At 42.3% G+C, this 25769-nt stretch overlaps 1 protein-coding gene across 2 annotated transcripts in view; it reads right to left on the bottom strand.

Annotated features, from left to right (window-relative positions):
* Positions 1-23416, bottom strand: part of RIPK2 (receptor interacting serine/threonine kinase 2) — a 44431-nt gene extending 21015 nt beyond the window's left edge. Inside the window, exon 1 of one of the 2 annotated variants that reach the window (XM_042463394.1) lies at positions 22047-23416. In XM_042463394.1, the coding sequence (XP_042319328.1) occupies positions 22047-22264 (218 nt within the window). In that variant the 5' untranslated portion in view covers positions 22265-23416. The remainder of the gene's footprint in view (positions 1-22046) is intronic. The other variant, XM_042463393.1, reaches the window with a different exon arrangement.
* Between the last annotated feature and the right edge of the window lie 2353 nt (positions 23417-25769).

Raw genomic sequence — 25769 nt, 5'->3', positions numbered from 1 at the left:
CTGAATCCGGATGAAAACAGAGGTACTCGTGATAGGTAACCCCAAGTCCAGAAGGGAATTTGTTCATCCAGTCCTAGACGGGTTAATCTCCCCCTAAAGGACAAAGTTCGCAGTTTGGGAGTACCTTGGACTCATCCTACAACTGTCATCCCGGTGGGATGCGATGGCCAGAGTGCTTCACTGATCCCAGCTGCGTCCCTGTTTGGACCAAAGGGACCTTGAAACGGATGTACATGCACTGGTGACCTCTCGGTTAGATTCTGTAATGCGCTCTACATGGGCTCTACCTTTGTACCCAGGTCCGGAAGCTTAGTTAGTGCAAAATGTGGCAGCCAGCGGGTCGCTGGAACACTCAGGGCAGACCATATAACCCCGGTATTAAAATCTTTCACTGGCTGCCCATTAGCTTCCGGGCCCAATACAAGTGTCGGTTATTACCTATAAAGCCCTACATGGCTTGGGCCCGAGCTACTGAAGGAGCGCCTTCTCCCACATATCCGCACCCCATCAGAAACTCTGGAAATTCTTATTAGAATGTCCGAGAGTGAGGTTGTCAACAACTCACAGAAGTCATATACAGTGGTGCCTCGGGTTACGAATTAATTCGTCCGCATCCTTTCGTAACCCGAAAATTTCGTAACCCAAAACACTTTTCGTAGCACTGGAAAGCCTAAGCTGGCACTTTGCAGCATTTGAATTTCGCGCCGAAATGAATTTCCGTAACCCGAAAATATTTCGTAACCCGAAACAGTTTTTTGCCAACCAACTTTTTCGTTCCTATCCCGGAATTTCATAACCGATCTTTCGTATCCCAAGGCACCACTGTACATCGACAGCACCTACTCTGGAATAATCTTCCGGATGAAATCCGAGCCGCTCCACTTTGGATGCCTTTAAAAAGCTCTGAAGACACATTTATTCTGACTGGCATATCCCTCTGACTCTTTATAGTCATTACTCTTGAGGGACTTGCACATCATTGACTGAAAAGACTCTTGGCTGTGTGTTTTATGTATAGTAGATTTGTGGATTTTAATTTTTACTGTATGTACCTATATTCTTGTTGTACACCACTTTGATCATTGGAAAAGCGGTATATAAATAAAGTTTTATTTATTATTATTAATATGTGGAAGATTGTTTTAAGCAGTTTTAATTGTCTGTTTAATTGAGAACCTATTTCATATATTTTTTTTAATCTTTTGCATATTTTATTTTTTGTAAGCCACCCTGATGTATTTGGATAAAGAGTGATATAAATATTTAATCATAAATAAACCAGTGTCATTATAATGGGCAGTACCAATACTGAAAATAACAGAAGAACAAAGAGTGGTGCAAGACCATATGGACTTCAGAATTCAAATTTGCAAGTTTAAAAAAAGACCTGACAACCCCAGGATGATTTAGAACGGCTGTTTACTGACCAGTACACCAGAGTTGAATTCCAAAATAAGCTATTAAGGCAGTTTGAAGAAGATAAACAGCAGCAACATGAGTGGCTCATATATCTGCTTTTTGAAAAGAGGAACTCTGGACATTTCCTGTACATAGAGATCTGTGGGCACCTGATAGGTATAGAAAGTTAACTGTCTCCCCTCAAATGAGTATTATTCCTGGTAAACTCAGTGCCTCTGCCACAGATATGAGCCAAATGGGGACAACAAGAGTAAGAGTACAATACCATAATAAATAAAAATAAATAAATCAGGTTCAGCAACTGAACTGGAAAAAACAACAACTAGGCATCGAACATACTCCCTCAGAGTGTAGTGGAGTCTCCTTCCTTAGAGATCTTTAAACAGAAGCTGCATGGCCATCTGTCGGGGATGCTTTGATTGAAATTCCTGCATGGCAGAATGGGGTTGGATGGTGCCCTTGTGGTCTCTTCCAGCTCTATGGTTCTGTAATTCTATGATTTTATAGTAGCTGTAGCCTTTGTGAGCCATTGAATGTGCTGGTGCTGGTTGGGAAATGATTACAGATACTGAATGGATGAATAGGGAAGCAAGAATGGAACAGCATTGAGCCCCAACTCTTTGACCTGAGCATGATATACCTGTCAGGACCCTTGAATTGGCAAGTTCCTATTGGATTTTGTTTTTTGCATCTCAAGTGAAATGGTTTTACCAAGGCCTTTGGATGAAACCGCTGCAGCTTTGTTTTATCTGTTTCAAATTCTGGATTGAAGACCACCTGTATCTTTCTGATCTACTTTAGTTACATACTTTTCCAGAGGATTCATCCCACTGTTTCCAAAACCAATATATTTTGCATATAAACTTAATCAGTCAGCCTTGGAAAACAGACAGGCTTTAGGAAGGGATTCTGGGAGCTGAAGTCCAAAACACCAGTCTTTCCAAGGTCTGTTTGAAGTATATTTCTCCTCCTCTTTTTTTTGAAGTGCTTCTTAAGTAGACATAATTTTATTTGGAAGGTAGATATGTCCACTGTATCCCATGTAAGCCAGGAGGAACGTGAGTGTTTTTTACCTAGGCTAAGAGGTGGGTGGCAGTGAAGGCAGGACATGTCTGAAAGACATTGCAAAAGAGACCCAAGGGAAGCTGCAGACAAGAAAAGAATGTTTTCATGCCAGGCATAGACTACTTATCTAAAGAAATAACCTGGAAGTAACATTTGAATTGGCACTTAGAATCAACAGAAATTCAGTGAGAAACACCTGTTTAATTCTGACTTGTGGGAATAAGTCAGCAGAACATATCTGTGCAAAAGGAGTGGAGTGTGAACAGATGAAATATATTCACTTCAGTCTAACCACTGTGGTCCTAGCTTTACATAGAGGAATTCTAATAGAATTAGTTAGTAGAATTAAAAGGAATAAGAGCATCAAACATTGAGATAAGGATGCTTGAAATAAAATAGAAATAGTACATTTTAATAGCACTGGGGACATGGAATTGAAAGCTACACAGTTAAAACATGTGCCTTTGTGGTGTTTGGGTTATAATATTTATTGTCTCGTGTTGCAGTTAGTGGATGCTGGTGGGAGATGTTGCATAATGCTCTGTTTCCTTCCCGTGTAGTCTGTCCTGCTGGCAAACTTTCATAGGCACTGGTTGGCCACTGAGTGAACAGGACACTGGGATAGTTAGGCCTTTTGTCTCATAGAATATGGCTCTTCTGTGTTATTAATATACGTGCATAAATTTAAACTGACACCCGAGCTAATTGAGGAAGGGAACAATACAGTTATGGTCAATGGTAGCCCTCAGTGGATCTGTGCCTCTGTATCAAAAGATAAATAAGGACTGTCAATGCTGTGAGAGTTTATCTTTCAGACAGAACAAATATGTCAGGGTTTAATTCCATATCTTAGATGTGTTAATGTGTATGTGTGTGTGTTTGAGTGTATCACAAGGATGTGTGGGATCAGGATCTGCACAGAAGGCTGTTTCTACTGATAGGGTTGTCTTTTGCTAGATCATGGCCATCCAGCACACAACTGCACAATGTGGTGTTCCACATATTCACCCCGAGGAGGTTCACAAGGTGCAGTTCTGTTTTACAGAGTTTTCACCATATCATCTCCAAAGAGAGGGTTGACCATAATAGACTGTACCAGGATTGTGTCATGTTAAAATGCTCACAGATTGGACATCCCACAAGTTGTTTAACATTTTCATCACTCCTGCATAGAGGTATCCAAGACTTCTCTGGGAATAGTGATCAGAGTAGTAGTGGCCCCACACATCATTCACACACTATCAGAGGAGAAACAACCTTCAGGAATGTACTTACAGCCACAGGGCAGGTTTTTCAAGACACCCTCTTTCTTCAATGTATATCTCTTTTTGTCCTTGGAGTGAAGTGTCTTGGATGTTGCCTGTGCTTTTCAATATAAAAATTCTCAGCCAACTGCTTCCTTGGTTCTATGGACTCCTAATAGCAGATTAAACATTAGTCCACTCTAGAAAGACTTGGCCTCTAAATTGAGGTATGCATTAAGTGATTCAACACAGCATAGCAGGCATTCTCTTTCACCAGAAACTTATCACCCCTTGTCCTGATCATGATTTTTTACAGAAAGAAAAACAATACTACATTTTTAACATAAATATGAATAGTTATATCCACTGCTTTCTTCCCACACTGTACTTTTCAAGGTACTGCCTGAAGTGCCCTTTAATTTTTTGTTGCTCTGAGAGTTATCTTTCTTAAAAAGCAAAATAATGTCAGAGTTAATTTCCAATTCTAGACTGTAATGTGTATATGTTAGGTGCCTTCATGTTGCCTGTTGATTTATTGTGACCCCATGAATTCATAAGAGTTTTCTTAGGCTAGGAAACTGGTTTTGCCAGTTCTTTTCTCTGACATACAGCGTACAATTGTAGTGATTGCAAATTGTTTTTTGTCCTCAGTGAGAGAACCAGTCCTCTAAAGGAAGCTGAAATGTACACCAAGCAAGATTCAGTTACATTTACCAATTTGGGAATTTTGCAACGAACCTGATTCCTGGGCATCGTGACTGAATATATGCCAAATGGGTCACTGAACCAACTTTTGCATGGAGTAATTATGTATAATGTTGACAGCCAATTTTGTCACCACAGTCATTGTCAAGGGAGATAAGTGAAGTTGTTCTTAATGGCTTTCAAGCAACTCACCGGAGTAACTACACCTGCTGGCTGTGTTCTTCCACCAATCTATCTGTGAGACTGAAAGGAACATATGCGGAAAGCAGGAAATTTCGGGAAGGGGCTAACAGTGTTTGTCCCATCTATCCAGAGCTTTATTGGTGAAATAGATGGTTTGTGACCCTCATACTGGGGAGGAAAACTTTTAGCTGCTGAGATGTTTGAACTGCAGGTTCCATGGTTCTTTGCCTTTAGCCATAATGAATAGCTCATATAGGTGTTGTAGGATAAAAATCAGAATTCACCATCCCTACTGTTGAATCTGTGGTCACTTTACAGGATAGAGTGCAAAAACTTTGTTTAGACAAGCATTTAATCAGCTGTTGTGAATACTGATTGATTGATTATTGATGATTGAGTGATTGATTGGATGTTCCTGCCTTTCACCCAATATGGGGCCCAAGTGGCTTACAGCATATGTTAAAACAAAATCAGCTGAAACAATTATAGTATAAAAATTTTAAAAGCACAAATGGGCATTCCTATTCAAAACAATCTCTTTTATTCGGCGTCAAGACCCAACAATCTATTCAAAACACTAATCTAAAACAATTATTAACATGTCCACTGAGATACAGTCTGTCTTCTGTATCCCATGGATTTTTTTTTTTATCCTGGATTCAATCACCCCAGCTTAAAATATTCAGAAATAATATAAACTCCAATTCCCTTGCTTTGGCCATTTTATAGACAGATATCATTTCACTGTGTTCATATATTGATGGGACTTGAATATACACAGTTTTGGTATCCACAGGGGGTCCCTGGAACCAAACCCCAGTGGATACCAAGGACCCACTGTAAAAGTAGAGGATCTCCAAAAAATCCTTTTCAGCAACAGTTTAACAGCTGAAAGCTTTCTCCAGATGTTGTCACAGAGAGGACAGCCTAAATTGCATTGGAAGGATTCCACAGATGGAGAGCAGCCATTGCGAAGCCCTCATCAGACGCGACTGTGGCAGTGGTACTGAAAAGACAAATGAGAGAGCCTTGGTGTGGCTGCTCTCATGCTGTGATGATTCTCTCCTCTATGGATGTTTAATTTTCAGGCACACTTATAGAGGGAGATATCAATCTGTTATAGGTGTGATATGTAGTGATCAGTATGGCTTTACATTGCCGTTGTTCTAATAAGTGGAATCAATTGTATTATTTGCGTTGTCTTCTTTTTCTAATACATATAGAAAACTATGTATCCTGACATTGCTTGGCTCACTGAGGTTGCATGCTTTATGAAATTGCTTGGGATGAATTACCTTCACAATATGACACCTCCCACTCTTGCACCATGATTTGAAGACCCAGAATTTTTACTTGACAGTGACTTTCATGTTAAGGTATGAATGCCATTTTCTTACTCTTGGCATCTGTGCTGTCTGTAGTTGTAGGAGCTGATGTACCTAGAGGGTGGGATGTTGCAGAAAAGAAGAAGGTTTGCCGGGCAGAGAATGAAACTGCTGAATCACAGATATAAAGGGGCAAAACCCAGGAAGGAAGTAAGCCCTGCCTTTCAGTGCACAGAAGATACTGCTGAGCCTGACCTTGATACTTTCCTGAGATTTCATCAGTCTTTGGCTGCTTCTTTGTGAGGCTATTTCTGCCTCTGAGGATAGGAACCCTTTGGGTTTTTTTGGCAAAAAAAATGTAAGAGTTGCAATGAATAAGAACGCTGGTCCACAATCCTATGTTTAATTACCCATTTGAAGCCCTGAGTACGATTTGCCTTCAATCTCTCAGAATTTATAGGGTCATTTAATTTTAGGTGGTACATACAATACAAACAGTATTTGGGGGTTGGGAGGGATGCCCAATTTTAATTATGCTACTGGTGCTGATCCTATTTAAGTTTTAGATCTCGGTTCGTCAGCCTCAGTTCATGTTAAAATCTGACGTAGCATGCAGAAAATACTGTTACTTTGTAATAGATAGATGACCGTAGATAGCTACCTTGGCCTGCCCGGTACTAGGCTGTTTGAACAAGGCACAAGGTCACTAGATACCATCAAATTTACATCACGGATTGCCCCTGCTCGTGTTATATTGTTATTTTTTTCTATACCACTTGTCTGCGTAGATTGGCAGTCAATATGCCCACACTTTAAAGGTTCCTCTGGAAGGCTTTTGCCAGCGCTTAGTACATCTTAAATAAGTTCCCACCATAACACCTTCGTATCTCTAGTCATGCCATTGCGATTTTGGGTTGTCAAAATGGAGCATGGTTGTCCCTGTCACTGTCCGACCTGAGGAAGGCTCAATGTCCCTGAGGGAGGGACTATCGTTACCTGCCCACCTGAAGATTCTGATGCCAGTAAAAAAACCCGTGCAGTATAAGGAGCATGGCACTATCATACATGGTATTTATATTTTATTTCTGATGATTCTGAGATATACGTGTTTATGTGCCATGTGCTCGCCCTCTGCAAAGACTCTACCCCAAATTTAATATGTACTCAAACAGTGGAATTTGAGCGTCTCTCACGCCTCACGAGCTCCGAATCTGGCTCGTTATCTTTAGGTCCAGTCTTGACGTTTAAAGCCAACATTAACTGTTTTCAGTAGGATCCGGACTAATTTAATATAGTGATATGTATATTTGTGTGCTTTTAAATTCTTGTTCTATGACATCTTGAGTATTTTCATTCCTTGTTTCGCTCAGTGTATGGCTACTACCTATTGGTACATAATGCTTTTCCCTCTAATGCATCTGTAGTTATCGCAAGGCAATTTTGAATACCGTGAGTGTAGTAATATTCGATGCCGAGCAGGGGGGGGGGGGGGGGCTCAGTGTTTCAGGCCCGGTCTGATTGTATTAAGTTTGAGCTCCGGATTCATCTGGTTTTGACACATGAGGAGGAGCTTCAGTGGACCTGTAAGTTTGGTTTGTGCTAATTGAAATCACTTGGCCTACGAGATTTTATGGGTGCGGTCCTCGGCTGATATCTCTCAAACAAGAGGTTTCTTGGAATGCTACTTGTTGGGTTGCTTTAGTGGTGATTCCTGTGGCTGAGCTCGTGTGGTTGGACCAATGGTCCCTGAGCTCCGCTTCTACATCTATATGATTTTTGATTCTTAAGTAATTTGTGTTATACTGGGAAGAAACTCTATAAAGAATAAAATATTTTTTATCTTGGGAACCAAAATGATGGGAAGTACTTATTTCTGCCTGTCTCCTCTTGTCTAACCACATGGCACTGGAAAATGTGGTCCAAAAGGACTATTGCGTTTCAATCCGTTTTGTAAACTGTCACGAATATATGGGCGCTTTGTTCTTTCTAACATAGTGAGGTAGAAATTCATTTTTAAACGTGGAATTGGAAATTTGTTGTGGCTGGATTGTTTTGTCTTGAAGATCAATATGGAACCTGATGTTACGTCACTCTATATGGACCTATTTTGTTTTTGCTTTGAACAGTTCTGCATTTCATGTGGGAGGTGATGTCAAGAAACACAGCCCTTTGCAAGGGTCAGGTTCTTTCTTTTATTGTCATTGTTACTTTACTTAATTGGCCGCCTACTAAATACGCGCACCATCCCACATCTCCCATGCTCTTTTTTGGGTGCTCGTTTTTGTAATGATGATTCTTTCCTTTTTGTCAGGAAGCCTTGGACTGGGTAGCGGCCGCCGACCATGGGTTTTTTCAATAGCGCTCTGCCGTGGTTGGTTGATATATATTAATCTAAAATATCCGTATTTTTTATTAAAAAAACAACTGTATCAAGTTGGGATTTTGCAGTGGCTTCTTAGAGGTGTTAAGGCACCCCCGTTCTGGATGTTCTGAGCTCGTTCCCCCCCTGGTTTGGCAGTTCAAGGCCTAGCTGCTGCGGCTGAAGTTAGCTCGTATACTTTTAGTCCCAGCTTCCTGCAGTTTAGCGTTCATTAAAGCTATTTGTCCCCTAAATGCACGTAGATCGATATGGTACCACCTTCTCAGTGGTGAGGGTTCACAGTGTTGTTTGTTGTTGCAGTCATGCTGGCCCCATGACACCAGAATAGTTCCTCAGACAACGCTGGGTCTGTTTCGGCGTTAGATACAGAGATGCATTACCGCCCCCCCCTACAGTTCAGTTACAAACTAGAGATTAAATATATTTATTTCCTCTTTACCTTTAATACACTCAACCTGTCTTGTCTCCACTGTGGTTCAATTTTTTGTCCTTATATATATCTTCAAGCTTTTAGGTGTTACCGCACAGCCCCCAGGGATGGGCATGCGGGATGACAAAACGGGAGGCGGGATGGGAAAAGAATGGTGTGCTATCACCCGATTTCATTTTTTGCACACCAGACGCCGCTTGACGCGTGGCTAGTAAGTTCCCTGTTCCCTTCCTGATCCGTCCACAGTGAGGTGATTTCAGGGTCGACACTGTTGCATGAAGTTGTTTCCTTGGATAAAGCACCCTCCTGTTGGGTCATGGATTCAGAAATGGAATGCGAACTTCCGGTGGGTTTGGTTGTTCCAGTGTTTATGATGGAAATGGGTGATATGCATTCCCCATTCTGTTCCAATCCACTCCCTCTCTCCTCCGTCACACCCTTGCGATCCATCCCCTGGGTGGCTGTGCCGGTAAGTTTGATTGTCTCGACTTGTTCATCTATTTTTAACTACTGGATAGAAATGATGTTATTTCTAATAATTGCTATATATCCTACTTTGACAGATATTATTAAACCCTTGCAGATTATTGTATAGTGTGTCACAAGGAAGCGTCCAGACACTAGTGAAGAATATCTTGAATTTGACATTCCTCATCGAGAGGTGCTGGCTGTCTTTATGGAATCTGGGTGGTGCACAACATCAGCTGAAAGGCCTGTTCTTTTTTCAGTGAGTTTTTGTTTGACTCACAAAGTCGGCAGCTAAAGAATGGACTGGGTGAAACAGACATCATATCTGTATTGCTGGCCTGTGCCTTTCCTACTAAGGCATCACATTGTACCCGCATCGCATAAATATGTTGTAATTGCTTGTGATTGAATTGTGTTATGTGTGGAAATCTGGGGGCGCTAGAAGGGGGAATCAATTTCTCATACAGGGGTTTTTTTTCATGCACACCTTTTAGCTGATTTTACGTGTCGGGTTATTGTTGTTTTTCTTTCTCAACAACTTCCGAACCACACATAAGATTTGTACTGGAGTTCTGTTGAGGAAGCGGAAAAGTGAGGATCAAGCCGTGTATGGCAGTACTCCTCCTTGCCCAGTAACGGTCAACTCTGCTGTGAAAATTTGGAAAGCTTCAGTAGGAAATTCCCCTTGAGAAGATTCATAAACCGAAAGCAACGCCTGTCAGTTTGCAAGACTCAGTTCCTAGGGCTTGTTTTAAGAACCAGGATGCTCTTGGAGGCTGATTGGTGGTTGCACTATTAACCAAAACACTTTATGGGGTCTGCTAGAGGTTGCATGTCGGTTAAACAACTGAACATCGAGAAAAGTAGCCGTTCTTTTTGAGTGTCTTTATTCTTCTAACAGTACATTGCTAGTTTAGGTTACTGCCTTCAAAATTAGTGGAAAGCTGTGAGTCAGTGGATGGTTCAGTCTAAATGGTTGTTCTGGAAAATGAGGCTGTACCTCATCTGCATGTGTTACATTTAAATGCACTATGGATCAGATTCCTCAAATATTTTGGATCAGATTCCTCAAATATTTCTATTTTGAAAAGAAGTGGTTAGTCTGGCCCAAAATAACTTAATTTTGAAAGCCAGTTAAATATTGGGCTTTCAAATAAAGAAAAGATACAGATTATCAGTATGATTAATAATCATACCTTTGAAATGGACGTTAAAATGAGATCATAAGTCAGAGTCATTGACGTGGATATTTGTTTCCTTTGTTCACTTTATTTGATTTATATACCACCCTTCCTCACAAAAACTGGATGACTGACAGAAAGGGAGACCCTAAAATATGGCATATATTTCCCATTGGAATGATATAATTGGAATCACATATTCCAGTCGTATATTGTCCGCTATTCCACCTCTATTTCCAACTTCCAATAAATACTCTAGATTAGAATACGTTATTTCCTCAAGAATTGCTGATGTATGTTATTTTTTGATCTAGAAAACATCCAGGGGTAGCCATGTTGACCTAGTTAATAATAATATAATAATAATAATAATAAATCCTGTCCCTCACGAAACGACATTCGGGCCACCTTACATTAAAATATACATACACGAACCCATCATTCCCACCCACCCCTTAAATACAATTAAACGATTAAAATTAAAACATAATTTAATATTCACAAATATTATAAACAGTGGCTTAGAGCGAGGTTGAATCAAAAGCCTGCATTCCTTATTTTTGGTGGCTGGGATATTAATCAGGAAAGGCTGCGGAAGAGTCCTCTTGTGGTTTTCTTAAAGCTGTTACGGTGGTAATATGATGGATTCTCATCTGGCAGACCATTCCATAATCAGAGCTATGTTTTTTAGATTGTAGTACCACATTATAGCCAAACGTGGAATACTAAAGAGTCCAGCCAGTGGACTGGGACTTTCTCCATTTGAGGCTTTGACCTCCAACAAAGGTAACAACATTTTTTAAAAAAATGGACTGTTTTACCTCAACACCACCTAAAGTTTTCCTGATGCAAAACAATGAAGGTTCTTGAGAATCTAGTGTTCTCTGCCTAAAGGGGACTATAGCCTTCCAAGGATGGAGACATATTAGATTGCAAAGAAAGTGTCTTTGTGTGTGATGCAAATGGATGTTTAATTTCCTGAACTTTGAAAACCTCCCAGTTGCCACATGGCCAAAGGGGAGGGCCAGCCTGCAAGTGATTGTCCCTGCAAACCATCTTAACTAAGAAACAAAACCAGCAAAATGCAGGCCTATGACTAACATCTTCAGTTTTTTTTTCCTGTCTGGTTTGCCGATGAAGAAGCTAGTGAGCTTTGAAAGCTTGTCAACATGTTACATTGTGCATTTTGACTGCAATAAGATCTACTGTTTAGTGGATTTTTTTATTGGATTCACTTATTGAGTTCATTTTTATCTACTACCTCTCTACCTCCAGTTACAAATCTGTTGAAAAATACATTGTTTCAGGAAGTGTGGTAGATAAAATACCGTCTGCTCGATCCATCTGCGAGCTTGCCATCCAACCGACTTGAGCTCACACGGATGGCAAGCCCTGGCGGACCAAAATGGTTGTGGGTGTCTGGCGGCGCGCAGGCACTGCCATGCAACCAGTGCACCGCCATAGGGAATCCCATAGGATTCCAGCATAGGCATGGTTTTTCCCATATGCAGGGGGCCCCGCGTAGGGAAGGGCCCAATGTTATACATAATCTAGCACAATTTCGATAGTTTAATTATAGAAAGGTCAGTGTCCCACACTCCAGGCCAGTCTGCTCTCCACTGGTGCACCTCCGTTTTGTGGACTTTAAAATTTCCTCACCATTGATCAGCTACCTGATGATGTTCATAGTTGCAGCCTTCAAAATCTAAAGGCTATGGCTGCTCCACAATATAGCATACTGTCTTGGGCAAGGCCACTTTCTGTTTCACCTTTTGGGCATTATGCTACACGTAGCTCTCAAGGAAATCTTTCGTGAAGAATACTTTGTATTGACTGTAATGGTGTGTATGTTGTGCATGCCTTCAAGCTCTTTGAATTTCTAGGATTTGTTGGAATACTTAGAGTGTCTTAGCCAGTTTGCTTGATCTGAAATAGAGCCTACAGTACCTGCTATCACTGGAGTTCTGCCACCCAATATCTAACCAGAGCTGGCAAAGAACTTGTAGTTGCCTAAACTGCCATGCTTTTTAAGGTGTTTGTAGCAGAAATATGACATTCATACCTTTCAAATATTGTAAGGACATTGTTCTCTTTGCCTAGCAGCTCTTTGTCCTTGGTAGTGCACGGACTAAACACATCCGTATGACAAGATTTCTCCTGCCCCTTAATATTCTAGAGTATGTTTGAAATTTTAACATTTTAGAACCTGAGGTGACCTCAGATTCAAAGATCTTCTTGATCCTCCTTCACATCTAACTAGATGTTCATACTATCTCAGTTTTACATTTAAAATTTCTAAAAGTTTATTTTATTATGTGGGTTGGAAAGTGCAGATAAGATGCTGAACATATATTTAAAACACAAGAAGCAGCTATACTATGATACTAGTAAGGTTAAGCCACTGATCTAAATTTTGCAGAGTTTTAGTTGACTGCCCCCTATGTTTTTTGTTTTATTGGTCATATGTAGTACTTAACTCACTAAGTACAGTCACTAATATTCATCTTATCAGCTTTCAATTTTTCTTCCCCCCCCCCCACTATGTAGTGGATCAATCTACTGAAGTTTGCAATCATAAGTAAAGCTTGTTTGCTGTACATATGAAGTGGAGAAGTTGTCTAGACAGCACTTCTACTCCCTTCAATTTGCAATAACGGTTTAAAAGTTTAATTACTTGAATGATTGTCTTTTCTTTGAGTCATCATTGTCTTTCTTTAACAACTTGTTTCCTAGTTTGGCATCCACGATTCTGACATTAATTTGATCCTCTGGGGAATACTGCCCCCTGGCCATACAAAGCAATACATTCAATTGCCTCAGTGTTTGTTGTTTTGTTATTATGGATATTGGTTTTTAAATAGATTTAGATCTTGCCTCTTTGTTTTTGAAATCATTGCAAGCCCTTCCACTAAAGTCTGTTAAGCAATGAGCTGCATCCAATCTACACTTACTCACTTTTGCTTTCCAGGGACTTAATACTGATTGCTATACATGTGGCTTCCTCTTGGATATTTTCATTGAGATGTCATTGATGTAGCTGTAGAATGTTTTTTGTATTGTTATGTAAGGCCATTCCCTTGTCAGGTTTTGGATAGAACTAATGGGCTCTAACTGGTCTCTAGCTGAAGGAATTCATGCTTAACAGCAGGCGAAGGGAATGTTTTCCCTCATCCAGCCCATTACTGACTCCAGGCAGGCATCCAGAGGAGAGATGCCATCCTTAGTCACTGTATCAGTCAGAGACATGGAGAGATAGATCTGGGTGTCATCAGCGTACTGATAACACCGAGCCCCATGTCTCCAGATGATCTCTCCCAGCGGTTTCATGTAAATGTTAAACAGCATGGGTGATAAAATGGCGCCCTGTGGGACGCCAGATGTTAGCTCCCTTTTACGGGAGCAGCAATCCCCCAGCCTCACCATCTGGGACCTTCCCGAGAGATAGGATCAGAACCACTGGAGCGCAGTGCCTCCAATACCCAATTCCCCCAGGCGTCCCAGAAGGATACCATGGTCGATGGTATCGAAAGCCGCCGAGATGTCCAAGAGCCATAAAACATGTGCAGCCATAAAACACATGTAGTTTTAAAGGAGTTCCACTAGCTCAGCGTCAGAGGAAGGCAATGACAAACCCTCTCTGAAGAAAGACTATGAAGAAAATCCTGTGATAAGTTCACATCAGAGTCACCACAGGTCAGAAATAACTTGATGGCATACAACAACAAATGATTATGCTTCAAGCTCTGAATAACTTTAATATGTGAAGGAACACCTCTTCTTATACATGCCTGCCCAAGGATCAGGGTCTGTAAAGGGATCTCCACTGTGTCCTACCAGTGAAAGGAAGATATCACAGGAACATGGAAAAGGGCTTTTTTCAGTGTGGAACTGAGCATGTGGAAGCCCCCCCCCTTTGGAGGCCCAGGTGGCACTGATGTTCATTCCAGTATCAATGTAAAATATGGAGATTGGATTCTAATAATTGTCCAATTCATACATGTACCTAGGTGTCAACTGGTTTTATAGTAAAATTATTCACAAATGCTAAAAATACACAAGCAAACATTATTTTCCCAGCAGTGTTCTCCTTCTTTATTCTCTATGCTGTTTCATCTGATCTTGCATCTTTCCCTACAGTATTTTTAAAGTTTAATTTCCTTTCTTTCTGCTGCTTAGCAACCACTGGTATGTCCCTCTCTGTAGATTTTGGCACTATTCCCATTCCAAGAAACAGAACATCCTTGCTGGCAAAACACCACGACTGCTGTTAACACTAAACAATCAACATGACATCACCTGTGTGATTTAGCCACACAAAATGGACTGATTCAGATTAAAGAGAATCATTTAGGTTATGTTTCTCACTGGGCATACCATAGAATAACCAAAGCAACACAAACAAAGGCCTAAATCAAATTCTTGGACTCAATCAAATTAGATCCAGTCATTAATGGAAATTTATGTAACTGCTGACTTAATGGAAATTTATGTAATTGCTACCTGAGTCATGTGTACATATACATACACATAGAGCTACAATCTTAGGAAGTATCACCATACCATTCTGAACACATTTGGGGTTGATCCACAGTACAGATTTATAGAACTGTGATACCACTTTAACTGCTATGGTTCTATCCAATCTGGTATTCTCCAGACAGGGATTACAGATCCTATAATTGTCAACAGCCTAATCCCAGTCACCTTCATTATACATTGTGCCACCTCAGAGCAGAACCTTGCACAGAGAGCCTATATTCACCACACCCTGATGGACTGCAAGTCAGCCCTTCAAATCCATGGATTCTTTATTCATGGATGCAACCATCCATGGCTTGAAAATATTCCAAACAGATATACATTCCAAAAAGAAAACATTGATTTTTCAATTTTATATAAGGGAGATCATTTCACTACACCAGTGTATTTAATGGGACTTGGTGCATCCATGGATTTTAGTATCCATGGGTAGTCCTTTAACCAAACCTCCACAGAAAGAAAGGGCCCATAGTAATTACCAATAAATCAAGCATGGGGAGTGTCTGATCTTCCAGACCAGTGATGGTGAACCTATGGCACGCGTGGGCACACATGCTGTCACCCTAGCACAGAGTTTGCCAGAGTTTCTTACTAGAAAGTCAGAGGGACGTGGCACTTTGCAATAAATAAGTGGGGTCTGGGTTGCAATTTGGGCACTTGGTCTGTAAAAAGTTCACCATCATTGTTCCGGACAGTTTGGCACACAATTCCACCATCCCTTACTATTGTCCCTGCTGGCTGGGGTTTGTGGAAGCTCAAATCCCAAACTAATGAATGGTAAAAACATTTGAATCATGATGCCAGAAGCAGATTCTTCTGTCCCCCTCAAGAGCTTGACAATAACTCTCAAGAGTTATTGTCAAGAGTTGTCAAGAGCATAACAATCTTGGTTCAGCAGAAATGTATAGTACCAAGGGTAGGCTTGCTGGCGGTGAAGTTAGACAAGGTCTTGCCACTGGCATAGATTCTTATGCCAAGAAACTTAAAATTAAAAATGGACAAAATAAAAGCAACAGTGGAAGAGCAGGCAGAGATGAAGAGGAGAACAATATGCACTTATCTTGGTTATGTGTACAACAGATTAAAAAGAAAAGTGAGGAGAAGAAAGAATCTAGGAGCACATTTAAGATGGATTTATTTTAGCATGTGCTTTTATGGGATTCAATCCACTTCTTCAGTTGCATGGCTCTGAACAGGTAAAATGAAATCCATGAAAGCTTATGCCATAATAAATCAATTAGTCTTAAAGGTGTTGCTAGATTCCTTCATCCTCAACCCTTTGATTTTAATGCTGAAAAAATACATAAACAACAGTGCTATCTTGAAAAATAATTCAGCAGTTATTTTAGGGAGCAAGGAAATATTTGGCCCTCTAGAGTATCGTTCCCACAATAATTTATTATTGGCCATGCTGGATGAGGCTGATGTAGGGAAAACATCTGGAGGGCCAAATGTTCCTCAATCCCGGGGCAACTAATGGGCCCTCCCCATATGCCAGGGATCCACTTCAGACCCCCCCCCCCCACTTATGGGGAAAATCATGTATGCTCAAACCCCATTTGTTTCAATGGGGAAGCGTTCCTGCGTTCGGTGGTGTGTGTATGCCACGGATGTGTGTGCCATTCTGTTTCTGGTGGCTTACCTTCTGCATAAGGTTAAAGCCACGTATAGCATGGCCACATATGGCGCACGCATGCGGTATACAACAATACAGAGGATTGGACTTATAGGTACAGACATACCTCATTGAACATATCCCCTGACAAAGCAGCTCCTTTTTACAAAGTCTTTTTATACCCACTCTGTTAAAGAATGCATGTGTAGGAATACACTGACTTTGTTAACAGAGGTATTCTTGTACAATGGCCACTTGAGAACAGGAAAGCATTTGTGCAGTTTCAGAGATCATATAGTTTCTTCTCACCTGTGTATAACAAGAATTCCCTCCTTCACACAATTAATAAAGGTACAAGAATTCTACCTTCTGTTGCATCTGCCCTAACTAGCCAGAAATGGTTTTACAATTGCAGCTGAATTTGTTGGTGTTGTGTTGTGTTTCTGACTTATGGCAAATCTATCACAGGGCTTTCTTGGCAAGATTTGTTCAGAGGAGTTTTTTCTGTGGCTGAGAGTATGTGACTCACCCAAGGTCACCCAGGGGGTTCCATGGCTGAGTATGGATTCAAACCCTGGTCTTCAGGGTCATAGTACAGCACTCAAACCACTACACCACATTGGCTCTACACTTCCTAAAAAGTATGGTTTTACTTTTAGTGTGTATTTGCAGAAGTTTTAGAAGTCTCAGCCTGTGGTTTTAAAGTGAAAGTGTTGCATCATGTGTATTAACAGTTTAAGAAAATCAGGAGAAAAACCAGGAGTTCTTAACTATGGGGTAAAATTCTGGCACAAACAACAAAAACTCCTGCAAACAGCAGGTTGAAAGAGAAATTCCTTTTCCTATTTATATGCCAGAAGAATACATCTTTCAAAACAAATATGTGAAGTAGGGATATTTCTATAGAAATATTTACCTATGCACATGTAAGTGTAGATAACCAATCACAAGATTAATAGCTTAACATGCCTTTAATTGGTCTGATATTCAAATAATTATTCAATTATAATTCCAAATATTCATTTCACACCTACCTGCACCATAGTTGGCTCTATTTTAACTGGACTACAGGATATTCAGAAGTACATATTAGAACCAATTTTCATTTATTTTATTGTGGAAATCATGTGACTAGTTTATCCCTTTAAATTGAATCAATTGAAATCATTCAAGTTTCTCTCAGCTACCAAGGTGAACCAAAACAAATCTAACACTGAATATGCTGGTACGTGTCGTCTTGGTTCTGCAACACCTCATTCATTTAGACCGCTTAAGTCTGGGAGACTCCTATTCAGATCAATTACATAGATTTCCCCTTGTTTTCTCTATCTCATGTACAGAAGATATCCAATCGGTTAAAGATTTATTTTAACCCAAGTTGAGACCAGCCTTCCCCAAACTCATGCCCTCTAGAAAAGCAGTTCTCAATCTTTTGTCCTTCAAGATATCTCAGACTTCAGCTTTCAGAAATCCCAGCCATCTTGGCCAATGGGCCAGTGATTCTGGGAGATGAAGTTCAAACCATCTGGAGGGACAAAGATTGAGGACAAGCTCTAAATCTGGGGTGGAATTCATACAGCCCTTTGGACAGTATTTGTCTTAACCAGCATAGCTGTTGATGAAGAGTTCTAGCAGTTTTAGCCCAAGAACATCTGGAAGATTGGATTATTCCTGTCCCTTCTCTAGAAATAATGACCCCAAGCCTGAGCTGGATGGGAGATTCTGAGAGCTGTACTTGATGCTATAGCTGCATCTACATTGCAGAAATACTCCAGTTATACATCACTTTAACTGCCATGGCTCAATGCTGTGGGAAACTCTAGTTTTGTGAGACATTTAGGCTTCTCTGTCAGAGAGCTCTGGGGCCCCACCAAACCACAAATCCCAGGATTCCATAGCACTAAGCCATGTCAGTTAAAGTGGTGTCAAACTGGCTGATTTCTGCAATACAGATACAGCCTATGATTCTAACACTTGTGGAGGGCTTCAGATTTGAAAAGGCCTGCCTTATATGATTCTTTTTTTACTTTCTCTTTTCTCTGTTACCTCTTACCAAATTTAATGTCACTTCCTATCCCTGGCAAACCAGAGGGGAGCAGAAATAAAGAAACTGCTTCATTCTGTGAAACATGCATACAGCTAAAACTCTCTAGTTTAATTATTACAAAAAGGCAAACCATAATATATTTAAAGACCCCCAAGACTTTGATCCAAGATTGATGTGGTGTGTCTGCAGAGCATTTCAACTTATGGCGACCCTAGGGCAAACTTATTATGGGGCTTTCTTGACAAGATTTGTTCAGAAGGGGTTTGCCTTTGAGAAGAAGACTATTCAGGAATATAAAGGCTGAAACACATCTGACTTTTTAAAAAACAGGATAATCAAAACCCTTTTTAAAGAATAAAATTTAACCAGTAATAAGTAAGTGAAGGCTTGTTTTGCCTTTTACTTGTGGATCATAGATATGCTTTCCAGTACTGGTTTGTGATTTTGTCATTGTTGTTGTGTGCTTTCATATAATTTCCAATTTATGCTGACCCTAAAGTGAAGTTATCATAGGAATCCTGACAAGATATTACCAGGATATGGGGGTTTGGGTGTGAAATATGCCAATTCCTTTCCCTGAGGCTGAGAGAACATGACTTTCCCAAGGTTACCCAGTGGCTTTCCATGGTCAAATGGGGGTTTGAATCCTAGTTTCTCTTTGGGGTGATGCCTCTTCCCCAGTGAGTAGAATGCACATAAGTGCTGATTTTGCAAGTTTCCATTGATTCAACTTAGAACTGACGATTAGACCACTAACTTCAATAAGTTAAGGTCACTGAAACCACAGTCAAAATTCAGTGATGTAAGGCAAGAGTGAATTCCATTGAATAACATGATCATCAGTACGTGCAGAAAGAAATGCACTCTGTGTTGCCCTGGAGACACACACACACACACACAGAGTATGTAACAATATCTCCAATCTCCCACTTGGGTCCCAAGAAGGCCCAAAAATAATGGTGAATAAAAAAATCCTCCTATGTCCCTTAAAGGGCATTTGGGGAGAAAATTTATTAATGTTGTTATTATTATTACTTTGTGGGAGCAGGGACATAGAATCATAGAAGCATAGAGTTAGAAGAGACCACAAAGGCCATCATGAAAAGGTCTAGCCTCCAAGCTCGGCTTAAAGGTGGAATCCCAAGTTCAAATCCCTGAGAAGCCATTAACTCATAAAATTGTTCTGAAGCTGATTGAAACAGAACTATAGGTGCCTCTCCACTGTAGATATAAGACAGTTTGACAGCACTTTAAGTCCTGCATCTCCATCCTGTGCAATCTTGGGATTTGTAGTTTTACAAGGTCTCTAGCCTTCTCCGCCTGATTCTGCCCAGGATTCTGTAGGATGGAGCCATGGCAGTTAACGTGGTGTCAAGCTGCAGTATTTCAGAGAAAAGATGGGCTAAACCTATAATGGAAGTTCTGGATTATACAGTCATGGGTGGTGGGTAGGATGCCCTGGGCACTAGTTACAAAGGACTCTGCACATGCTCTGGGACATCACTGGAGGTGTGTGCCACAGCAGGTGATATCCTAAGTGGGGGTGACACCACTGCTCCCTGAACATCTGTCTTTGAAACAAGTTGTGCCATTTACCTGTATCCCTTTAAAATGCTGAAGAGATGGTACAGTATTAGTAGGGTGAGGCTCAGTGGGTTGATAAAAGAGATGCCCCTGGTTATTTTTATATAAATAAAACCCTTTAAAATTAAAATTTCAATGTTTTAAAAATATATATGTTTAAAATTAAAAATGTTCTTAAAAATATTCTTTAATTTCTTAAAAACATGTAACCAAATATACACCAACCACATGAAACTACATACCATGCACATGTGTGTACAATATTGTAATGTAAACATATAATTTGAATTTTGGCAGTCGTTTATGTCATAACACAGTGATCTCTAGGAATTACGATTTATGAGTAACATTAATACAAAAAACATGACTAAGGATTCTGTAGAAGCCAGAGTGATGTAGAGACTTGGGTGTTGGACTAAGATGTTGGAGATCAGGGTTCAAATCCTAGCTCAGCCATGTAAACCCAATGGGATACCTTGGGCAAAGTCACAGGCTCTCAGCCTCAGGGGAAGGCCATGGAAAGCAAACCTTGCCAAGAAAACCCCATGATAGGCTCACTTTAGGGTTGCCATAGGCCCAAATGATTCGAAAGAACACAACACACACAAAGCCTCTCTGCCTAGCTGTTCTTGTCAAGCCAAGACAACTCTCCAGGGCAAAGAGGACAAGTATCTTAAAACTGTCATATGTGAATTATCACATGATTCCTGTCAGTGTCAATCCATGCGCCTTGTGGAAATTCCTCCTGGACAGAGGGTTGAAATGGAGGACATGTAGGATGACCTAAGCACAAAGGAGACCAAGGCATTGCAAACTGGAGGGCCTTCCAGAAAAAAATGGAAGACATGACTAAATCAAAGCTCAAAACACTCCTATCTATGTCAAGCCATGCTCAAAAGGGAGGACCTTTTGGATCCTGGGCAGAAGGCTAGAATGGAGGACAGTTCCTGGAAAAGGAGGATGGTCTCTGGGGACGAGGTTGACCAGATGTCATCACCACAAAGGAGGGTAAGGCACCACAACATGTAGGGCATTCAAGAATAAAACAGAGGGCATGGCCAAGTCAAACTCAAAACGCTCATGTAAATATAGATTCATGCTTCTTAGCCCTGCTCAAAATGAAGGACATTATTGAATTCCTTCTGGACAGCAGGCTGAAATGGAGGCCAGGCAGGGCGACCAGGTGTCCTGACTCCAGAGGAGGGCAGGGCAGCACAAAATGGAGGGCACTCAAGGAAAATGTAGGCCATGGCCAAAGAAAAGCCAAACACACTTCTGGAAATGCATGCTTCTTAGTCCTAAATGGAGGACCTTTTGGACCTTCCCCCTGGGCAGAAGGTTGCAATGGAGGGCGGAGTCCACACTGGAGAAATATCCCGGTTTGTCACCACTTTAACTGCCCTGGCTCAGTGCTATGGAATTCTGGGAACTGGAGTTTTCCTTGCTCCACTCTGGGGCCACCACAAACACCAGTTCCCAGAATGCCATAGCATTGAGCCAGGGCAGGAAAAACGGTCTCAAACCTTTCCTGAATAGTCCCCCGGCCACCAGAAGGAGAGAGAAAAATCTAAACTGCTGAACCCCGATCTCACTTCAGTCTGTTGTTTATGTTTTCATTTTCATGTTAATTGGGAGGGGCTTGGATTGAGGGATTTGTGTGTGTGTGTAATTCTTGTAAGCCACCCCCGACTGCATTCTGTAGAGGGGCGGGATATAAATAAATGTTATTATTATTACTATTGTTGTTATTATAGCCTCCAGCCTAGCAATTTGAAAGCATGCAAGTGTGTGGAGCCAAGGAAAGGTCCTGGACAAGGAGAACACAACCACCGCCCCCCCCAAGGGCTGGGCTCCTCCTCACCTGTCCAGGAGGGCTCCCTGGAGGCCCTTGACGGCCACGGTCACCCTCCAGTCGGCGTGGCGAGCCGAGGAGACGGTCCCGAAGGCGCCCCGGCTGAGGAAGCGCAGGTCCGGCAGCTTGTTGGAGGAGATGGTGGGCAGAGTGTAGCCCAGCTGGCAGTAGTTGCCAAGGCCTTCTCCGTTGGGGCTCCTCATCCTGCCTCGGTCCCCAGCAGCCATCAAGGCGGGGCAGCTTGGCTTCCAGGGCCCGCTTTCCCCTTTTCAACCCAGAAGCTCCCCAAACTTGGCCAGGCTTCTTCTTCTTCTTCCCTCAGCGTGCCATCCTCCTTGGGCTCTCAGTCGCCCCCCACTTTCGGGGAGGCTTTGCCCATTTTCTCCCTCAGGTGCCCCCCTCCTCCTGCTTCCCCCAGTCGCCCCTCCAAACCCATCGGAGGCCCAGTGGACCCCTTCGGGAAAAGAAGAGGGGAGCGAGGGAAGATGGGCGGCTATTGCTGTGGGCTGGATGGGTTATTATTGTAAGCGCCTCGGTCCTGAGGGAGAGGCGGGGTAAAAAAACCAAATGTATTCTTGTTGTTATTACTATAGTCTAGTGGGCCTCTTGGAAGGCCCGGTCCCCCCCCCCAAGAAACCCACTTTTTCGACCCTCCTGTTTGCTTTTTCCCTCTCCAAATCCTGAAGGGCCTCTTTCTTCCCACCCAAAGCGGCAAAGAAAGTCCTTTCAAGGGATTCAAAGGCGTCGACTCGTGGGCCTCTTGCAATGCCTCTCCCTCCCTAAAACACACGTGCTTCTTAGTCCTTCTCAAAATGGAGGCCTTTGAAGGGGGAAACGAAGTCTCTTGGAAGGCCCACTTTCCTTCCTCTTCTCCCTCTCCAAACCCTGAAGGCTCTCTTCCACGAAGCAGAAAAGGAGTCTTTTCAAAGGATAAAAAGCGTCGTCGAAAGGGAATCTCTTGGCAAAAGACGCCCTGGTTCCGACCCTTCCTCTCCAGCCCCGGAGGGGGGTCCCTTCTTCTTCTCCCTCAAGAAAGCGGCCAGTCCTCGGGGCGGAGCCTCCCTACTTTTGGGGCTCAGAGAGTGTCGGACTCGGGCCCTTCTTCCCCAGCAGGACTCGGGGGGAGGCTTGGCGGCAGGGCCTTCTTCTGGCACCGAATGGCCTCCTCTGACTCTGAGGGAGAGGGGGGCTCGCCGTCGGAGGCGCCTCCATTTGGAAGACCCTCTGGAGTTTGGAGCCTCCTTCTCCAACTCCTGAAGCCAGGAGGCGGGAAGTTCTCCGGGGGGGGGGGATGGAGGCCTCTCGACCCGGGCAGCCAGGAGGAAGGAAGGAGGGCAGCAGGGGAGGCAGAGGGTTCGGCAGCAGCAGCAGCAGCCTCGCCCTCGGCATCCGGCCAGAGGCGGCTGACGGAGGGAGGCGGAGAAGCCTGGGCTGCCTGGCCAACCTCCAGCCGCCTCCGCCTCTCCATTCCGGGAAAAGGGAGCCTGGGCTGTCCGGAAAGTCCGGCTAGGCAGCAGAGGCAGGCAGGCAGGAGGGCACTGCGGACCCAAAGGCCCCCCTCTGAAGGGAGAAAACCCCAGGAGAGGGTCGCCATCAACACCTTGACGGCCCACAGGAACAACCAGGTCTCCTGCTGGCCTCTCCCCTGCCCAGCCCAGGCCTTTTAGTCTTAGCTCAGCCATCAAAGCCTTGGCCGAGTCACACTCTCTCAGCCTCAGAGGACGGCCATGGCAACCCCACCCCCCTCTCTCTTTGAAGACACATGAACACAGACTAGTAGTCTCTTCGGCTTACAGTCAGACAGGACTTGACAACCTTGTCAATGGGGAACATCTTTATCCTTACCTTTATACTCTAGTAGGGACCGTTGCTGTTGCTGTTGTTGGTGTTGTTATGTGCCTTCAAGTCATGCCCGACTTATGGCAACCCTATCCTGCATTTTTTTCTTGGCAAGGCTTCTTCAGTGGGAGTTTGCCACCGCTGTCCTCTGAAGCTGAGAGAGTGTGACTTGGCTGAGTTGGTATTCGAACCCTGAGAGAACTCTACAGTCACAGAATGCAAATCTGGTGCAAACCCCCCCCGGGATCCTGTAGGATGGAGCCCTGGCAGTTAAAGTGGTGCCATTATTTCTACAGTGCAGATGTAGTCTGAAAGGCCTATAACAACAGGACACCCATCAGGAGACCCATAGTGTATGTTGTAAACACAACTAGCACAAGCATTCTACTTTGTCAGCTAAGAAATAAACACCCTTCATTTCAGTGAGACTTAATCCTAATTAAACATGTGTAGGATTGTGACCTAAATGTGAGACTATTGTTGTGTTTCAAGAGTGTAACATTTCACACCATAACATCTCTTTGTACCTACAGGGATCAGCTTACATTGTTTATTCTTGTGTAAACAAACAAACAACAATACAGGATTATTATTTTATTATTATTTTATTTTCTTATATCCCACCTTTCTCCCAATATAGGGACTCAAGGTGACGAAGGATTGTGGCACCTTTTTGAAACTGGCTGTTTGCAGCTGTGAAAGGCATATTTTTTCCCCTTCACAGTGTCTGGTTTTGATCACATGAGTTTAGCAACTTAGAGAGGAAGGTAAGGCCTGCCTCCGCAGTACACACCCCAGTTAAGAGTCAGCTTCCAAGAGGAACTTGTCAGGCACGTTCCAGTCTCATGAGAGCAATGCAAAGATAGTATGCTTTCTGCTTGTTTCAAGAAACTAGAGTAATACTTCCAATTTTTCATATGGGGATAATTCTGTTGGAGAGGTTATTCCTTCCCTTCCAATGCAGGAAGAAGTTTCTACCAGGCTTCTTTAAAATGATTGAAAAGTAGAATAACAACCATGCCTTCTCTGCATGAGGGATCACAGTGGCAGCAGGCTTATTACAGGTCAGAGTGACATAAGTTCTGTTTCCATCTGGGGGAAGAAATTAGCTGCAGACTAAACTTGACAATAAGTTATCATTTATTTAAAAAAAAAACCCAACCCCACATGCTTCCCTCAATTAAAAAAAGCATACATTCAGTCAGGTTCAGTTTTACAATGCTGAGTGATCATTGTGGGATGCATCTTCACTGTAGAAATAATGCAGTTTGGCATCACTTTAACTACTATGGCTCCATCCTATAGAATCCTGAAATTTATCATTTTGTGAGGCACTAGAACTCTTTGGCAGAGAAGCCTAAAGATCATGCAAAACTACAAATCCCAGGGCTCTATAGGATGGAGCTACAGCAACACTTAAAGTGGTGTCAAATAGCATTATTTGCGTAGGATAGGTGCACTGCCAGATTACTTGATTTGCCCAAGATTATGGACTATCAGTGTTTGTCAGTACTCAAGCAGCTTGTTCTGCATTCTTTTTCCCCCCAATTTTTAAAAAATCAATGGCCCTGTACAGATGGGCCTGATAGCATGTACTCAGTACATGCTAGGGTTGCCTGGGAGCATACTTTACAGACGCTCCCTAATACGTACTGAGTACGTCAAAATAGTGGCGCCCTGTCTACAACAAAAGTCCCTACTATAGGGCCTGGTTTCCACTAACTTTGAAACTGGGTTGCATATCAGTTTGAACCAGTTCAAATGATCCTGATTCCCACGGGAATCAATTCGCTGAAGACCCACTGATGTTTTTTCTGCATTTTTTTTGGGGGGGGGGAATAATTCAATTCTGCACAAGTGTGAACCAGATGCGGATCAGAATCAATTTAAATT

This window comes from Sceloporus undulatus, chromosome 4, assembly GCF_019175285.1.
Source record: "Sceloporus undulatus isolate JIND9_A2432 ecotype Alabama chromosome 4, SceUnd_v1.1, whole genome shotgun sequence".
Taxonomy (NCBI): domain Eukaryota; kingdom Metazoa; phylum Chordata; class Lepidosauria; order Squamata; family Phrynosomatidae; genus Sceloporus; species Sceloporus undulatus.
The sequence above is the reverse complement of the archived record's forward strand: the minus strand, read 5'-3'. Positions and strand labels throughout refer to the sequence as shown.